Here is a 16,903-nt window from a genome sequence, read left to right as displayed (position 1 = left end):
GAGCTTCATTGTATACTCTGTTTGGTACAAGGTATAAAATTATTCTGAAATAAATTTATTCCTTGTATCAAACAGAGTATAAAATTAATACCAAACTTAATACTGGGATATCCCACCTTATCCCGCGTACCAAATGACCGATTAAGGGTATAAGGATTAAGGATCAATTTTAATTAGCATGGAAGTCACACTGGAAACAGAGGTGTTTCCAATCGAATTGAGTGAAAATTTTGTATTATAAAATATGATTGTCTCACCTCGTTCCCATCGAATCAGCTCACTGGGAAAACGCTTGGTGGGAAACAGGTTCCCATTGAAATGCTGAGGAACTTTCTAATTTTTTCTTGTGAAAACACTACTATTTAGGTTTTTTACAGCGACACTCAGTGAAAAATAGCCACGGAATATTTTTCAGTGAAAACCAATGAAAAAATAGAGATTTTTAATAGTGTGACCTTGCGTCCAATCCATGCTGTCATGTCTCTATCGTTTCTAATTTTACTTATGATTTCAGAGTGACTTGAAGGGAAAGAAGACACAATTAGTGACATTATTGTTGTTTTATTGAAGAAATTAAGAGAATTTCAACAATCAAAATAAACACGTTTGGACCAAATTCTAGATGTGATCAAACATACCATCTCCTAGTGCCTAACTTGTAGTATTCATGATAATGACAAGATATTATTTAGTACCGCTTTTCTACCATTTCAATGGACTCAACAAATATCAACTGTATATGTTGTTTAGTAGAAGCAAAATTTAGTTTAGTGACAACTAGCTAATATATATACTATAGGATTAGACTTATATCACTGATATATACAAGAGGATGCATTAAGCGGCGATGTAAAATAACAACTCAAACAGATGGTAAAAGTGAATGAGCTTTGACTTTGAATTCCAAAGTTGAATGAGTACCCATTTTGGTGAAGGTACGTAGACACAATATCGAAATGTCGGATTTAGGGTGCGTTCGATATGAAAGGAAAACATTTTTCGGAAAAATGTTTTTCAATTTTCTCATGTTCGTTTGGTTAAAAATTTTGGAAAATATTTTCTTTTGAAAAACAAGTTACTCAAAAATAAGGAAAATGACTTCCCCCGTCAAAATAGAGAAAACAAGTCAACAATTGGCATTTTACCAACCACCCTACCACCACCCAACCCACCCCTAACCACCAAACCCCAACAACGTAACACACACAACCCCACGCACCCTCCCCCCTCCACCAACCCCACCCACCATACCCCTCCACCACGCCCACCCCACCCCCAACCCCACCCCACCACCACTCTCCCCCCACCCTAATTTTTTTTAAAAGTTTTTAACACCACCCATCTCCCCCCTCCCCCCCCCCCTCCCGTGGGACCCCCCTCCCCCAAAAAAAAAAAATTCCCCCTACACCCGCCCACCGACCCACTCCTTACCCCCTTCAGAATTTTCTACTTCATATTTAATTTTATCCTTATAAAAAATTTATAAAAATGAAAAATTTGTGTGGTTAAATTTGGTGTGGGATGGGTGGTGGGTCGTAGTTGTGAGGTGGGGGGTTGTAGTTTGGGGTTGGTGGTGGGGTGGATTGAAATTTTTTATTCATTTTTTATAATAGTTAAATAAAATATATGAAATAGAAAATTTGGGAGTAGTTGGTGGGTGGGAGGGTTGGATAGAGTGGTGATGCGGGGTGGGGTTGGGGTTAGTCGTGGTGTGGGGTAGGTGAAAATGAATGTTGGAGGGTGGTGGGGGTGGTGTGGGGGTTGGTGTGGTATGGGGGGGGGGGGGGGTTGGTGGGGCATGGGTGGTATTTTTCGAAAAATATCTTATACCAACCAACCGAACATGAAAAAATAAGTTATAAATTCACTTATTTTCCATTACCCAACCGAACACGAGAAAATAAGTAGAAATGTACTTATTTCCAAGAATACATTTTCCTCCATACCGAACACATCCTTAGAGTGTATAAAGTTATGAGTTAATCCGAATTCAGTAAGTTTAACTAAGACCACATGTGTGGTAAAATTCATTATATAATTATAAGTAATCAATTTTGAATCCATTAAGTTGAATAAGTTTTATAATGAAGTTTCAAACTTGAATTTATAAAATTAAAAAAAAAAAATGAATCTGCCGGAGCTCCAACTTTTTTTTGGCATTTTGAGCATTTAGTGAATGTCTTATAGTAAGTAGGGAAAATGGTGGAATTAGGTTTGGAAGATGTTGCAATTAAAGAAATTCAACCAATACCTGACAATGCAAAAAGAATTAGTGTCTGATCAAAAATAGAACTAGAGAATTACAGGAAGTAATATTCGAGCAACATGTCATGATGTCAGTTTTTCGAATAATGAACGGAAACAGTGGTAATAAAGGTATTACTTATGTATCAATCAATCATATAATGTATGGGTCTAATTTTCGCAAGAAAGAAATCAAATTGTCGGTCCGATAAATGCTACTCCTACTTAGGAAATACTCTACAAACAATAATGTAGTACTCTTCTTTTAGCCGCATTTGATCATTTTAGTAGGAAATTTCGTTTTCCTTCCCGTGAATCCCCTCTATTTTATCAATGAACAACAAATATTTGCTTAAAAATTAAGAGACTTCTAACAATAACTTGACTAAAGTTTAATCACATCAATTAGTTTGTATCTTTTATACAAATCTTTTTCTTCCGTGCCATAAAAGCAGCAATTGCAATTAATTTCTTGTATATCCTCGTTCTCCTCTAGAACTGATACAATTGAGTAATCAGCAATATACGTTCCCTCCCGTCATTGGCTTGGTTACTAAAAAAAATATGGTCCAAAAATTTTGTTATTTTAGAAAATCAAAATAGAATTACTGATATTTTTTCATCTTTATCTTTACGCTAATAAATTTGAAGAGAGATTAATCTGATAAAAAATAACAAGAATAATTTGTAATAAATAAGCATAATTTAATCTTTTTAATTGATAAGAAACGTGCTAAACAGAAAATGACAAGTAATGATTAAAGATTAATATTATCAATTAACCAACAAAAATCTGACCTTAGATTCTGTGTCCTGTGCTTTTGAGACCAGCAATCCCTCGTTGATAAGTGACTTTCATCTTTTTCTTTATTTCTTTTTTATCCAATCATCCTGTATTTATCAATCCCCATTCCTCTTTATAGCCACTCTATATATAAAACTAAACTTGGTTTTTTTTTTCTCACTTTTACTCAAACTCTAGTAAATATGTTGAGAAATTCATGTGGTGAAAGGAAGAGTAATACTTAATTGAGAACAAACAAAAAATAAGGATAGTTTAGTCAAATTATCTTGTTAATTAACATTTTTTAAGCAATATACAAAAGGTAAACTTGACAACTAACTGGAACTAGTTAGAAGTACTACCTTAATTTCTTATTATTTGTTCTTTTGGCGAATTTAATTTGATCTAAAACAGTTTACACGTTAAAAAAGACAAGTAAGTGGTTACTAAGAGTTCCTTTTTTTGTCCTTTCAAATTCAGCCTTACTCCAATTACTGAAGTGGTAACGAAGTAAAAACGTTTAAGATATGAAAGCAATTATAGCCTAGGTTAGATAAATACTCATATAACTAAGATCATTAAACGCCTAGCTCACTACTACAAAAAAGGCTTTGGTGGCAATTTTTTAGTGGCAATAAGGTAATAGCCAGTAATTAATTCTTTAAACCAAAGCATTAGCGGCACATACATATTAGCGAGGAAAAAATATATTTCGTCCGGCAATTAAAAGATACAGCCACTATAAGAGTTAACCTTTAGTTTGTACTAAGAGAAAAGACATCGTTTAACTCTCGAACTTGGCATGAAAATTCACTTTAACAACTAAACTTAAGTTATATTTATATATCTTCTTAACAACTTTTATTTCAATTATTTTTCACCTCTAATGCTGATGTGGCAAAAAAAAAAAAAAATTTAGGCAAGTAAATGACATAAAAATGAGCCCGCTAATATATATATTATTATTATACAATATATTTCATTTCCTTCTCTTTGGTAAATGCCTATGAATACTCAAAACCCTCGTTAAAGCCCCATTGACGCCTAATTATGCCGCCCAACTACATCATCGATTTTTTTCCAGAAAAGTTCACAAAACTAACATTATCAAGGCCGTGTCAACGTTTATCTGGTTTTGAACGCTGCTTCCAAGCGTCACCGTCGGTTGATTCTCCATCGTCCTCTTCGCTTACGTACCCTTAGGTAATGAAGGGGAGAATACGGTACATTTGATACAGTTACATTGGAAAAATCAAAAATTGATAGCAAACCAAGTTTAGGCCTAAGGTATCCCCCCCCCCCCCCACCTTAGCTTTCCAACGATTTATTCTCCATATTTGTCTTAGCATTTTGGGGAAAGTGAAACTTGAACACTATTTGTGTATTGCTATATTGCCTGTCATCACATATGATTCTGGCTCATTATTTCTACAGTATTACTTGCAATTGTTAGGAGGATAAACTTTAGAAGCATATTTGGTGTTTGATAAAATGTCACATAGAAATATTGTCATTTATAAGGATTAATGGGTATGGTGTTTTACAACACGTGTTTCTACATTTCAGCATTATATCTGCACTTAAGCACGTAAATTAATATAATTTGGAATAAATATCGTATATGAGTAAGTATTTTTTAATTATACATTGTCTAAAATGTAATTTTAAATTTTCACACAAGTTGGAGTATTGTATATGTTCTGCTGATGCTACCATCAAACTTAAAGAAGTTGTCGTTCTTCGTTCTATATAGGTTTAGTATGGATAGGTTTCATGTTATCCTATATGAGCTAAATGAGGCTGTTAAGTTATGATGTTATCATCATTAAAGTCTTTGATTGAAAAATAAAAGTATTATCACAAACAGAGAAATAAATGTTGAATGAAAAATTATATCAATAAATTTATCATTAGTCTAGTGTTTTTTAGGAATAGATTTGCAATGAGAACCAAGGAGTAGTAAGATCTGTAGCACAAACATAGATAGAGTGAACCTTTGGGAAACTGTGAAAGTTAAAAGTAAAACTGGAGAAAAAGAGAAGGTAGATAGGAAATTGATTGGATCAATGAAGGTGCAGAGAGTTTTTTGATATTTCTTTGTGTTGTACCTTCTGATGAATTTCTCTATTCTCAATGAAAAAAAAGGTAATTTAGGAGTGTGTTTGAGAGAAAATCATTTAAGTGTGTGTGTGTGATCAGTGTGAGAGTTTATATTATCCTTAGCCAAAGGAAAAAATCATTAAGGATAAAATATAAATGATATCTTTTTTTGTTTTGCTGCTAATTCTGATGCTACCAACACTTAATGTAGAAGGAAATAGCTCTTGAAATATTAATTTCAGAAGATTTTGATAGGGAAAAGACTAGGCTAATCAGATTGGAGGGACTAGCTGGTGGCATGGATTCCTTTGAGATGTAGCTGTGCTAGTACAAGGATTTTCTTTGTTAAATCCAGTTACACCTAGTTTTTCATTCTAAGTTTGCTGGTATCTTCACATTGAGATGGAGAACTAAAGGAAAAGGCAACACAAGAAGCTTGTTGAAGACTAGCCCACTACTAGATTATCCTCTAACATCTATCCTTAGTTAGATCAGTTAAGATGATATTGTTTAGATTTAAAGAGAAGTTAAGCATCACTGATTTAGTCGAGGAAAGTGTTTAAAAGCACATAAATGTTCCTGGGGTAGTTTTTCCCTAAGTTACACGGACTCGGGTGCGGGTATCTGATACGGCTACGGATTCGAGTGTCGGATTCGGCAAAATTTAAATTTTAAGATTCGGGGGTGCGTATCCAGTTATGGATACAGATGCCGAGATTCGGTTGTAAATATGAAAAAATATAAAAGGCATATGAAAAAATACGTTCCAAGAATAATCCGTTGTACAAAGGGGTCAATTTTATTATGTTCAACCAGTAAATACGTCCGTGCTTTTGTGCGATTAAAAATATAAATTAATTATCAAAAAATTGACATGCTAATAATTAATTTTAAAATTATCCCTATATTGTATAAGAAAGAAACATTTATAAATAGCATAATTAGGTGCCTTTTAATTTTGTGTCACAAGTAGCGTATAATAGAAAATAAAGGGGATAAAAATAGCACAGATGAAGAATAAAGGGGTCATTTTTGTACGTTAATACAATTAAGACTTTTAAGAGTCCTATTCAGCTTGTACACGACTACATGTCTCCTCTAGCTGTAAGCAGTCATCTTCTTCATATTCCCCTAATTTCCTTTTCAGGCTTTTACAGAGCAAAGTTTTCAAGCCTCTAGGTCGTCTCTTTCACAGTCTTTCATTCTTTCCTTAGGATAGAAAGAGAAAGCCATTCAAGGCCGAAAACAAACCTTCCATCTATATCACTGCTTCTCTCTGCCATCCGAACTCAACACAACCTTGTATTCTTGGTTTATCTGAAAGTACTATAATATTGAAGGTATATCATTTTCCTTATCTTAAATCTGTTTTATTTTTAATTTTGAGAAATCAAAATCTCAAATTTTCCCCCCAAATTTGTCGACGAACTCCGGTCAAAGTATCCATATGTAATTGACCATGGGGACGGCACCCAAAATGGCGAGTCCATGTAACTTAGGTTTTTCCTATAAGAGTTGATCAAGTTCACTGGGTTTGACTTCATTTAGCGAGCATCTTAAAATCAGTTAAGGATTTAACTCTCCCTTGCTTATGCTTTAAATTCTTCTGTGAAGTTATCCAGTTAGGTTATGGAATATAGTCCTTGGTTAAGTGTAAATAATTATGAGCATGAGTTCATAGATCTTGTCCCATATTAATTGGGTTTTAGCATTCTAGGCTCCGATTGTGATCACCCTTTTTATTCTGGTGCTTGAGTCCTAGCACATAAGGATTATTTGTTCTTACTTCCAGTAACGTATATAATTATAGGTCGAGGGACTGTCTAGACAACTATGTATGATGTTTTAGAAGAGATACTTTAGGATTCGTGGTTTTAGTGATGGACTGTCTACACAGTTATCTATGTTGTTTTAGAAGAGATACTTTAGGATTCGTGGTTTTAGTGATGGGCTGTCTAAACAGCTATCTATGATGTTTTAGAAGAGATACTTTAGGACTCGTGGTTTTAGTGATGGATTCTTGCTTAGTAGGAAGTTCAAGGTGACTTAAGTAGGGTACTTGGGTTTTGATTTATATTCAACTTGCTTAACTTCAGAAGATCTAAATTAAAATTGACAGGGAATTGACTGTGATTCAAATAGGAAACCGATTTGGCAGTATAACTATGTTAACTATGTCCTGAATTTGGTCTGAAGAGATTAGTATCGAGGAAGAAGAACAAGTAGATGGCCTTGTAGAAATTTTACGAGCTCTGTAAATATGTTTTTGCTTTACTTTCTGTTTATTCTAATTTTTGGAGGTGACCAGCATACCCTTAATGCTGAGGAATACAATAGTACCAGTTTCAACAAAAATATATGTCCTGAATTTGAAGAATCATAAATTCCTATTCATGAGAAATGTAAAAGAGACAAGAGGTTTCTCACATGATATATACATGACTTTAGTGATGCCGCACTTTTTGCTTATTTATTTTCCTTGCAACCTCTGAAACATGTAAGAAGATTTTCTCAATGGTTTAAACGCAGGCAAATACCTTAAAATTTTCAAATATGATCATCAATATTATAAGTAACTCAATAGACTTGTTCTATGTTTAATGCCACTAAAAACCTACTCCTGGACGGGTCATTCGATGAGATACTGTCGACTTTGTATCTCTAGTTAATTAATCTTTCACTTACAATCACTGATAATTTGTAAACGCTTCCATTTCATGGATCATGGTAATGGTTTTGGTTGCATCATTTCAAGATGAGATTCGTCGCAGCTTGACTTTTCAATTTCTGATGTATGAAACTAGGTTCGTAACTTCAGCATAAAATAACTCTTGGGGATGTCCTTTAGCTGGAGAACTATATTTTGAAAATTTTTGGACTTTTTAGTAGTTCAAGCAGGTCATTGCTCCTCATAATTTTATGTTCATCCTCAAGTATTCACCTTGAACTTACCTATAATTTCATGTATATATTATCATAGACATTAAAATAGTCACCTTTCCTTGACTTAGTTTGTCAAATTTAATTGAAGGTCTTTAAAGATGGTGTTCTATTTATTATGTTTGTCCTATAATTTACGTAGTATTTCAGATTGTTCATCTTTTTGGGACATATATCATCTATTGACACAATTTTATTATTATTTCAGGTCTTACAATCTAATGTTTGAAGATTTAAACTTTAGAAGATTTCAATATGACGAACAGTTGCAGAAATTATTTGAAGACTATTATTTGTGTCTTTTTTTTAAAATTTATTTTTTATTATAGGGTTGGTTATATAATGACATTAGTTATTTAGTTCAAACAATTTAAGTTTTTAAGTTGTTACATTAATATTCTGGATTAGTCCTTTCTTTTTTCATCAGATCTCAAGAGATGTATTATGTTTTTATCAATTAATAGTGATATGTTTTTTTAGCATTTACCTTAGCTGCCACCAAAAGGCTCTATTACTGGATTATTATTTGGAAGAACATTGTAGCCATTATCGGTGGCTAAACAATTGTTGTTGAATCTCGTAGCTTTTAGCTACAATTTAATTGCTTTTATGGACCATAAATTGGATGCTAAACGTGAAAAATTAACACATTTATCGTAGCCATTATAATTGCTATAAATTAATTGCCGTTAGAGAATGTACCTTTTAGTGGCAATTTAATTAAATTTACCGGCAAAAAAATGGACACTAAAAGGGCATAATTACCCATTTTCGGATTGGATTTAGCTGTCATCATAATTGCCACTATACAACTGCCATTAAAGCTAGTGATTTTTTGTGGCAATAAATCATACCTTTACCGGCATTTCGTTAAATGGCCGCTAAAGGCTTTAGCGATGCCAACATCACTGGCCAAAGTTTAATCGCCGGTAAATATTTTGGCGGTAATAATAATTGCCGCTAAACCCATTTTTTATTGCTGCTAAAGATCTTTTTTGTAGTAGTGTCTTAAAACTAATAGTGATAGGGATTAGAGTTAAGTAGTACGGCTGTTTACTACCATTATGATTATTATAATAAGATGTAGTACTCCCTCGGTCCATTTTACTTGTTTTGTATACAAAAAAATAGTTGTCCATTTTTACTTGTCTAGTTTGAAAAATCAAGAGATAATTTACCATTGCATGTCTATTTTACCTTTATTATTAATTATTGGGTTAGAAAGTTCAAGAAATTTTAAGTGATTGCACAACATTTAATTTCAATCATTAAATTACTTAACAATAATTAGAGATAATATAATAAAACTATCATTCTATTTTGGCTCCTTAATAGCCGTGTCAAGTCTATATATGACAAGTAAAATTAATGGAAAGAGGGGTAACTTTTTTACTTGATAATGCCAATTCTCCAGGAGGTATTTATATATGATGGTGATGCTATTGCTAGCGCCATTTTGTCTCTCTCTTTCTTAACTACAATAATACTGTCTTTTTAAGTTTTTTGAATGGTATATGAAGGTTAACTTACTTTTTGCAATTAGTAAATCTTTCTTTGTGTCTCCTTTGCACAACCTTTCTTTGGTTTTGGTAAAATTGCAGTTTATCGTAGATCTTCTAATTCGTGATGTGCGTTTAGCAACTGTCTTTTCTCTTGTTTTACTTTGAGTTAAACAAACATTTCATAGAGAATAACATAACTTCATAGATCAACCCACTATTTTGAGCATCCAACTCAAAATTTTACGGCAATGGGTGGAGCAGCCTAGTACAATTTAGCATTATAGAATTGATGAGGGACAAGTTCTGTAACAACTGTCTATTTTTTTATTTTATTTTTAACACTATATAAATCAATATAGTTTAGTCTATTATAACCGGTTATTTATTATCAGCATGAAGTCAGCAATTAACGTTTATCATGGAAATTGACATATATACACCATTTTGTACATAGCATTTAATTAGGCTCCAAAAAGCATAGAAAGAGATTAGGGAAATAAGAAAACAACAAGTAGACCTTACGGATGGTAAAAAGACACATATACTAAGTCAAGGAAAACATAAATTAAATTTCAAAGAGAAATTTTAAATCTCTTGATGTAAACCCCCAAACCAATCACAAAGATTATACTACCTAGCTAGTAAGTAATAACAACAATAATAGCTATCAGAATCTATTGAAAGTTACAAAAGCAAATTACTATTTGCATTAATGGCTCGATTAGTATCAAGATTTGCTGTTTCATAGACAGGCAATTCCATTAATCCAATGGAAGAAAAATTATCAAGCTCAAATAGATCAGAACTTGCACAACTTGCATCCTCATCTTCATATTCTTCCTCCTCATTATTATCATCAAACACTTGAACATTCTTCTTGAGTTTTAGCTGATCTTCATGAATATAATTTCTAGTAATGCTTTTTACAACCTCAACATTTTGTTGGTCCACGTCCAAAGTCTTGTGCCCACATGGAGTAATTATAATATTCTTGTTTAAACATGACCTAGAGAATAAAGAAGTTGAAGAACAAGTGGATGCATTTGCTGATTTTAATTTTCTTTCCTCATTATCATACCCTCCAAAATTTGAGGAAGTGTTTGTTTTTTTCCCATTTGTAAAAAGTGAGTTCAAGAAACTTGATAGCCTACCTCCAGGAGAAATGGGCTGCTTAACTTTCTTTAAATCTCTATAAATCTTCAAAGCTCGTGATTTTGTCTTCACAAAACCATCTTCATCGTGTTTAGCTTTTTCCTTTGCTAAAGAATAATCTGTTGTGAATTTAAATAGGGTATAAATAATAAGAACAAGATTAAGTGAGTGGAGAAAACCTGAAAACTAGCTTGAAAGCCTTTAAAAAGGTAAAGTGAACATGACTAGTGTAACCTTAGATTCAAGTAAAAATCCTCAACTACTAGCGTCATTCGATTAAGCACCTAATATATCTTAATTCTTCCTAACAAATTGTGAAAATATATCGAACTAGTCTAGCAAACAAAAGGAATAGGTCAGACTTTGAATTGATTTTAAATTATATACATCAACATACTATGAGAAAAATTTAACACTATCAAGTCACTCTAAAAATATCTACTGTTAAACTCCAAAAGAAAAATAGAATTTGTAATCTTGAGAATAAGACGGTTTACATACTACAACAGATAAAGGTAACCTGATAGTATATAAATTCCTTACACATATCTTGAATTATTATTCAATAAAATGGTTGCGTGTATAGTTGGGCATACTCACCATAAAAGTTGAGGTTATCTTTGGGATGTTGATGTTTGTGAATCTTTTCTTGGTTAGTTGAAGTGCTAGTTCTAATTGGTTTAGGCCTATTACTAAGACCATAACAGGAAGAGCCAATATTTGAGGAGCTTGAATGCAAGTTTCTTGATTTCTTCTCTTGGCCTTGGTCAATGGAGTGGTAAATAGAGTCAAGAAGTGCGGAAGAGAAGGAAGGGCTGCAAGAGTACTCTTTTGGATACTTATATTTATCCATGTTCATAATTAAGAACTAAGCTAGCAAAGAGAGATCAAGAGTAGTTTTTGTCTTGCAGTACTATTGAGATGATGAATGCAACACTAGGGGAAAGAGAGTGGGATAGAAAATGATAATTCAATCTCTTTATTGTCTGCTTTATAAGAAGAGTCAAAAGCTGCAAGAGATAGGGAGAGAGAAAATATATAATGGAGTATGATGACAAGGGGAGAGAGCATAGCATATCTCATAATTAAAGCCTAAGAGAGTGATTTTAGAAAACAAGTATGTGAGTTTAATTCTGCTTTGGGCTTTATATTATCTCTCCCAAGTTCCAACTCAAAGTGCAACCCTATAAATTATTTAACTTTTGATGTGAAAGCTCTATAGATGGAGCCAACTATTTTGATAATATATTAATTTTCACTCTCTCTAGGTTGAACGGAGTTTCTAAAAATTCAAGTATCTAATAAACAAAGTAAAAGATCCTAAGATAATCCGATGGCACAGATGTTAGGGCACCGAACTTGAATCTACCTCTCGTTGAGCTACTCCAGCAAGCATCTTTTTCAAAAAGGAAAACTAATACAAAATTTTAAGTTTATATATGTAATTCAAAATGAAAACAGTGAGTTCGTCTACATTTATTACCAAAATGCTAATATCTATTTCTTACACCTAGGGCTGTTCACGGTTTTGGTTAAAACCAAAATCAAACCGAAAATTTAACCAAACCGAATAAAAAAACCGACATTTGGTTTGATTTGGTTTTAAATTTTAAAAATCGATAATATTTGGTTTGGTTATGGTTCTATTAAAAAATAACCGAACCAAACCGATAAATTATATACATAAATTTTATAATTATTTATATGTATAATATTAGTTTTTCATAAATAATTATAAATATTTTATACCTTTTAATCATTAATTTGATTTTTGGTCTACTTATTTCACATGATTGTTTAAGGCCCATGTTTTTAAGAATATGTCCAAGTCCATGTCTTTAAGTCTTTTAACTCTTTAAGTGTTAAGTGGAAACCTACTAACAGAAGCTCACGTTAGAGTCTAATGTCTTTAACTTAAATTTTTAGCCTTTCTTTGTCAGCCATTTGATTTTAGGTTGTTTCTTCTTCTTTTTTTCGAATTTATACCTTTCTTTTTTCTTGTTTGAATGAGTCCTAAACTTCTAATATTTTTCATATGAAAAAGATAGAGGTTGTAGATTTGGAGGTTCCTATAGAAGATACTTCAGTAACATCAGCATTTGCTATAACTCAAGCACATGGTAATGCTCTAATACTTCTTCCGTGGGTAATCCTCCTAAAAAGCAGAAAAGAACAACTCCTTGTAATCGAGACCCTAGCCTTGGGGATAATGATAGAAAAACATCTGAAGTTTGGGATCTTTACACAAAGTTTTGTTAATAAAATGGGAGAATTGAGGGCAAAATGCAATTATTGCCCCAAAGTTTGGGATCATTACACAAAGTTTTTTTATTTCATATATTTTCATTTTAATTTTAGGTAGTCTTTATGTTTAATTAATATGTATGTTTGTAAACAACAACTAAAAGCTCCTATGCTCTACTTTATTTCCAGGTATGTGTATTAAGATGACAAAAATGGTGCAGCCACTACTAAGTTAGTTTTTAGCTCTATATGTAATAGTTTAGCAACTTTGGGTAACTTGAGTACTACACTATCACTAATAGTGAAAATGTTTCTATGATGTATGTTTCACCTTAAACTATAAATAAAAGTTATCATTTGAACAAAAAAAAAAGACATGTCTTTTTCAACTTTTTAATGTTTTATTGATAAGTCTCATGACTGCTAGTCATAAACCGAAAAATCGAACCAAACCGACAATAACCAAACCGGTGGTTATTATTTTATTTGGTTTGATTATGGTTTTAGACATTTAAAAACCGACTAAATTGGTTTGATTATGGTTTTAATCAATAACCGACCCAAACCGAACCATGAACACCCCTACTTACACCTATTTAAAAATAGGCATATTTTAGGAGTAACGTAACTCAAAACATTGACTAGAATAGATATGCACTTTATATATACACACATATATATACATATATAGCACTTTATATACACACACACACACATACACACACACACACACACACACACACACATATATATATATATATATATATATATATATATATATATATATATATATATATATATTACTAAATATAAGGGAGAATCCCACTTTTTTGTAGTCCTCACATAGATTTTCTTGTCTTTTTTGCCCCTTAATTGAAGTTTTATGACTTTGTAACTCTTCATATATCCGGGTAAATTTTATGAACTTCAAGGACTTTTTACATGCCACTAAAATGTGACCCCACAAAGTACACCCGTACATATTTGAGTCTTTCTTTTATGTGAAAATATTATTAAATTTGTTTCAAATTATAATTTTTCCTTAAAATTTATTATAGACAAGTAAAGAATTATCATTTCATTCAATTTCTATCTTAATATAGGCTTAATTATTGAATTAAATTATTATTTTCATAATATTATTTATTTTTATTGATGTTGTTCACCATTTATCATTTGCTATGTTAATTCGTCCGATTAAACGTAAAGTTTTTTTTTAAATTATTTTCTCCTGTAATTTTATGTAATACATGTTGGAAAACATAAGTATTAACCAAAAATTTTACTTAAGGTAGGATTAAGTTTTAAACTAAAGAATAAACACAAATAACTTATAACATTGTTAAATACTTTATCAAAAATATAACTTATAGTCATTCCATCCAAATCGTAAAATAACTTTCGTAGTAACGGTCGTTAATTAATCTAATTTGATGTGCACACACTTTTAACATAAAATTTATCTAATAAATGACTATATTACAAGACGAACTATGATTTTTCTCACATATATCATGAAAATGTATGAAGAAAATACAATTTATCTCCAAATAGTACTAAACAATTGCAAAAATTATACTTTTCACTTTTTTTAATATTAAAATATTTTACGAACTACAATAATAAATATTTTATATAATTCAGGACAAAATAGCTAAGTTCACATGAGAAAAGTTTTTTATAATGTAGATTCCATAAAATTGTCCATTAAATTAAGAAACAAAATTTATTTCTTAACCTATATCTTTTGGAAGGAAAAAGAAAGCTTAAAAATAATTCAATTCAATGACCTTTTTTTTTATGGTTTAATTAGAAAGAACAAAAGTATTTTTAATTATTTATATTTTATTTATAAGTTAACTTCATTAATTTCATCATACAACGTAACTTCATTAATTTCATCATACAAAAATATTGTCGCATTAAATATTTTAGCATTAGTTGAATACTGTATAATCTAATGCAGAAAATAAGTTAGTTAACATCAGTTCAATTCAATGAAAAAAATAAAATTAATTATATATATGATAAATCACAATTTGATTCACCGGAGACTATAATCTCAAAAGAATTTAATGAAACAAAATTAGAAGAGCTTTTGTGCATGCATTTGTTTGATTTTTTTTTATTTTTTATTTTTAAAAAGTCTAATATATAAACTAAGAAAAATCTTCTTTAACTTTCATATACTTTTTTGTACTTTATATTTTATAAATCCTGAGAAAGTGTCAAACTGGTGTTACAAAACAAAGAAATAAAAGTAGATTTTTTTAAAAAAATACCTCAAATTCAATTCTTAATGTTGGCCCGGGCCAAATGACACTAGTATATATATAGGAAAACTTACAGATATAGCTACCTTCTATGAGGAACTTACCATTAGTAGCTACCATTTTTCAAATTACAATTCATAACTTACTTTTAAGCAAAAGCTGTGTATTTCGCGGGTATTTGGGGGAGACTCTCCCCTTGCCCAATTTAAGTGTATTTTTGTCATATGTATTTGGCTCATAGTGTATCTCATATGTATTTGTTGTCTATATGAAGTAAATAGACTCAAATACAAGGAGAAGAAGCTACGAAAATATGTAGAAAAGAAATGTTATTGGTCGGGTTCGAACCTGGGCAGGCAGGGTGAGAGCCTCGCCCAATAATCACTTCAGCCACTCCAACTTTATGTATTTTGGTGTAGCTACAAATGGTAAAATATAAAATCACTGTAGCTACTAAAAATAAATAAATTAAAAGGTAGTTATTATCAATAATTACCTCTTAGAAGAAGCTACACCAAATAAAATTCATATATATATATATATAATCTGCCAGAAAACAAAAGGAAAAATTATTTGTCTTGTCTAATTTGCACGATTTGAACCAAGCCATCCCATATATGAGAAAAATACACTTTTTTGTTGGTGGGAATGGATGTACATAATAATTTCATAGGAGTGAGTCTCTATCATATATATATATATATATATATATATATATATATATATATATATATAATCTGCCAGAAAACAAAAGGAAAAATTATTTGTCTTGTCTAATTTGCACGATTTGAACCAAGCCATCCCATATATGAGAAAAATACACTTTTTTGTTGGTGGGAATGGATGTACATAATAATTTCATAGGAGTGAGTCTCTATCATTCTCCTATGTTGCCAACTATATATACTTGTCGTATCAATCAATGCAATCAATGCTAGTGCTCTTTCCATTACTTGTTGTATCTTCTTTTGTGGCACTAACATAACATATTTAGTATGCTATAGCAGACTCCACCTGCTAGAAATCTGCAAATCATATCTAGTCTTAAAGTCGTCTAGAGGAAAGCATTTGCAGTAGGTTAACAATCAAACATAAAACTGATTAAAATGTAATACTCCCCCGGATAAAAAATAATTCCACTTAGCCATTTGCACACCCCTTAAGAAACTATTCACTCAAGAAAAAAATATGTAAATTGACTAAACTATCCCTAATTAAATAGGCATTGATATTTGATCACATAACACTTAATGGGAGCAAATCTGGAAAGATAAGGTTAATTGTTTCTTGATTTAATAAAAGGACACTTTTTTTTACCCAAGAAAAAAAGGCTAAGTGGACTTTTTTTTTTTATGGGAGTAACTCTTTTGAATACTACTACAAAATGAGCTTGAATAAAACTTTTTTACCCCTCACTTTTGAATAGTACTAATTTATGGATAGAGTTCAAGCCTAATCCCCATCATAATGGTGGTCCGTGGTCTTTAAATTTATTTTTTAAGGAACACAGTAGATCATGTTAATCAACGTTAAATTACGCAATCTTATTGGTATCTTAACGTTCTCATCCATAAAGTGCAAGCGTCGTTACAATTATATCCTTTCAAGAAGAGGAAGAGGTCTAACCAACTTAGGCCCCATTGTTTTATTAAGATCGGGATGTC

The 16,903-nt window shown here is 31.4% G+C and overlaps 1 protein-coding gene and 1 long non-coding RNA gene across 3 annotated transcripts; one reads left to right on the top strand and one right to left on the bottom strand.

The window, feature by feature from the left end:
• The first annotated feature begins 3,726 nt into the window (after positions 1–3,726).
• LOC132603740 (uncharacterized) lies at positions 3,727–8,676 on the top strand. Of its 2 annotated transcripts, none has more exons than XR_009568505.1 (2): positions 3,727–4,231; positions 8,277–8,676. It is a non-coding gene; the product is annotated as an uncharacterized LOC132603740 (long non-coding RNA). The 2 variants fall into 2 exon arrangements; XR_009568506.1 differs by having other exon boundaries at positions 3,727–4,315.
• A 1,391-nt stretch (positions 8,677–10,067) lies between these two features.
• Positions 10,068–11,977, bottom strand: LOC132603739 (protein BIG GRAIN 1-like B). Its single transcript, XM_060316931.1, has 2 exons — positions 11,323–11,977; positions 10,068–10,841 (listed from the first exon to the last, which is right to left on the bottom strand). The coding sequence occupies exons 1-2, from the start codon at positions 11,579–11,581 to the stop codon at positions 10,255–10,257; spliced, it is 846 nt and encodes a 281-aa protein (XP_060172914.1). The 5' UTR covers positions 11,582–11,977; the 3' UTR covers positions 10,068–10,254.
• Between the last annotated feature and the right edge of the window lie 4,926 nt (positions 11,978–16,903).

The sequence above is a fragment of the Lycium barbarum genome, chromosome 7, assembly GCF_019175385.1.
Source record: "Lycium barbarum isolate Lr01 chromosome 7, ASM1917538v2, whole genome shotgun sequence".
Taxonomy (NCBI): Eukaryota; Viridiplantae; Streptophyta; class Magnoliopsida; order Solanales; family Solanaceae; genus Lycium; species Lycium barbarum.
Note: the sequence above shows the minus strand (reverse complement) of the source record. Positions and strands in the feature narration are given on the sequence as shown.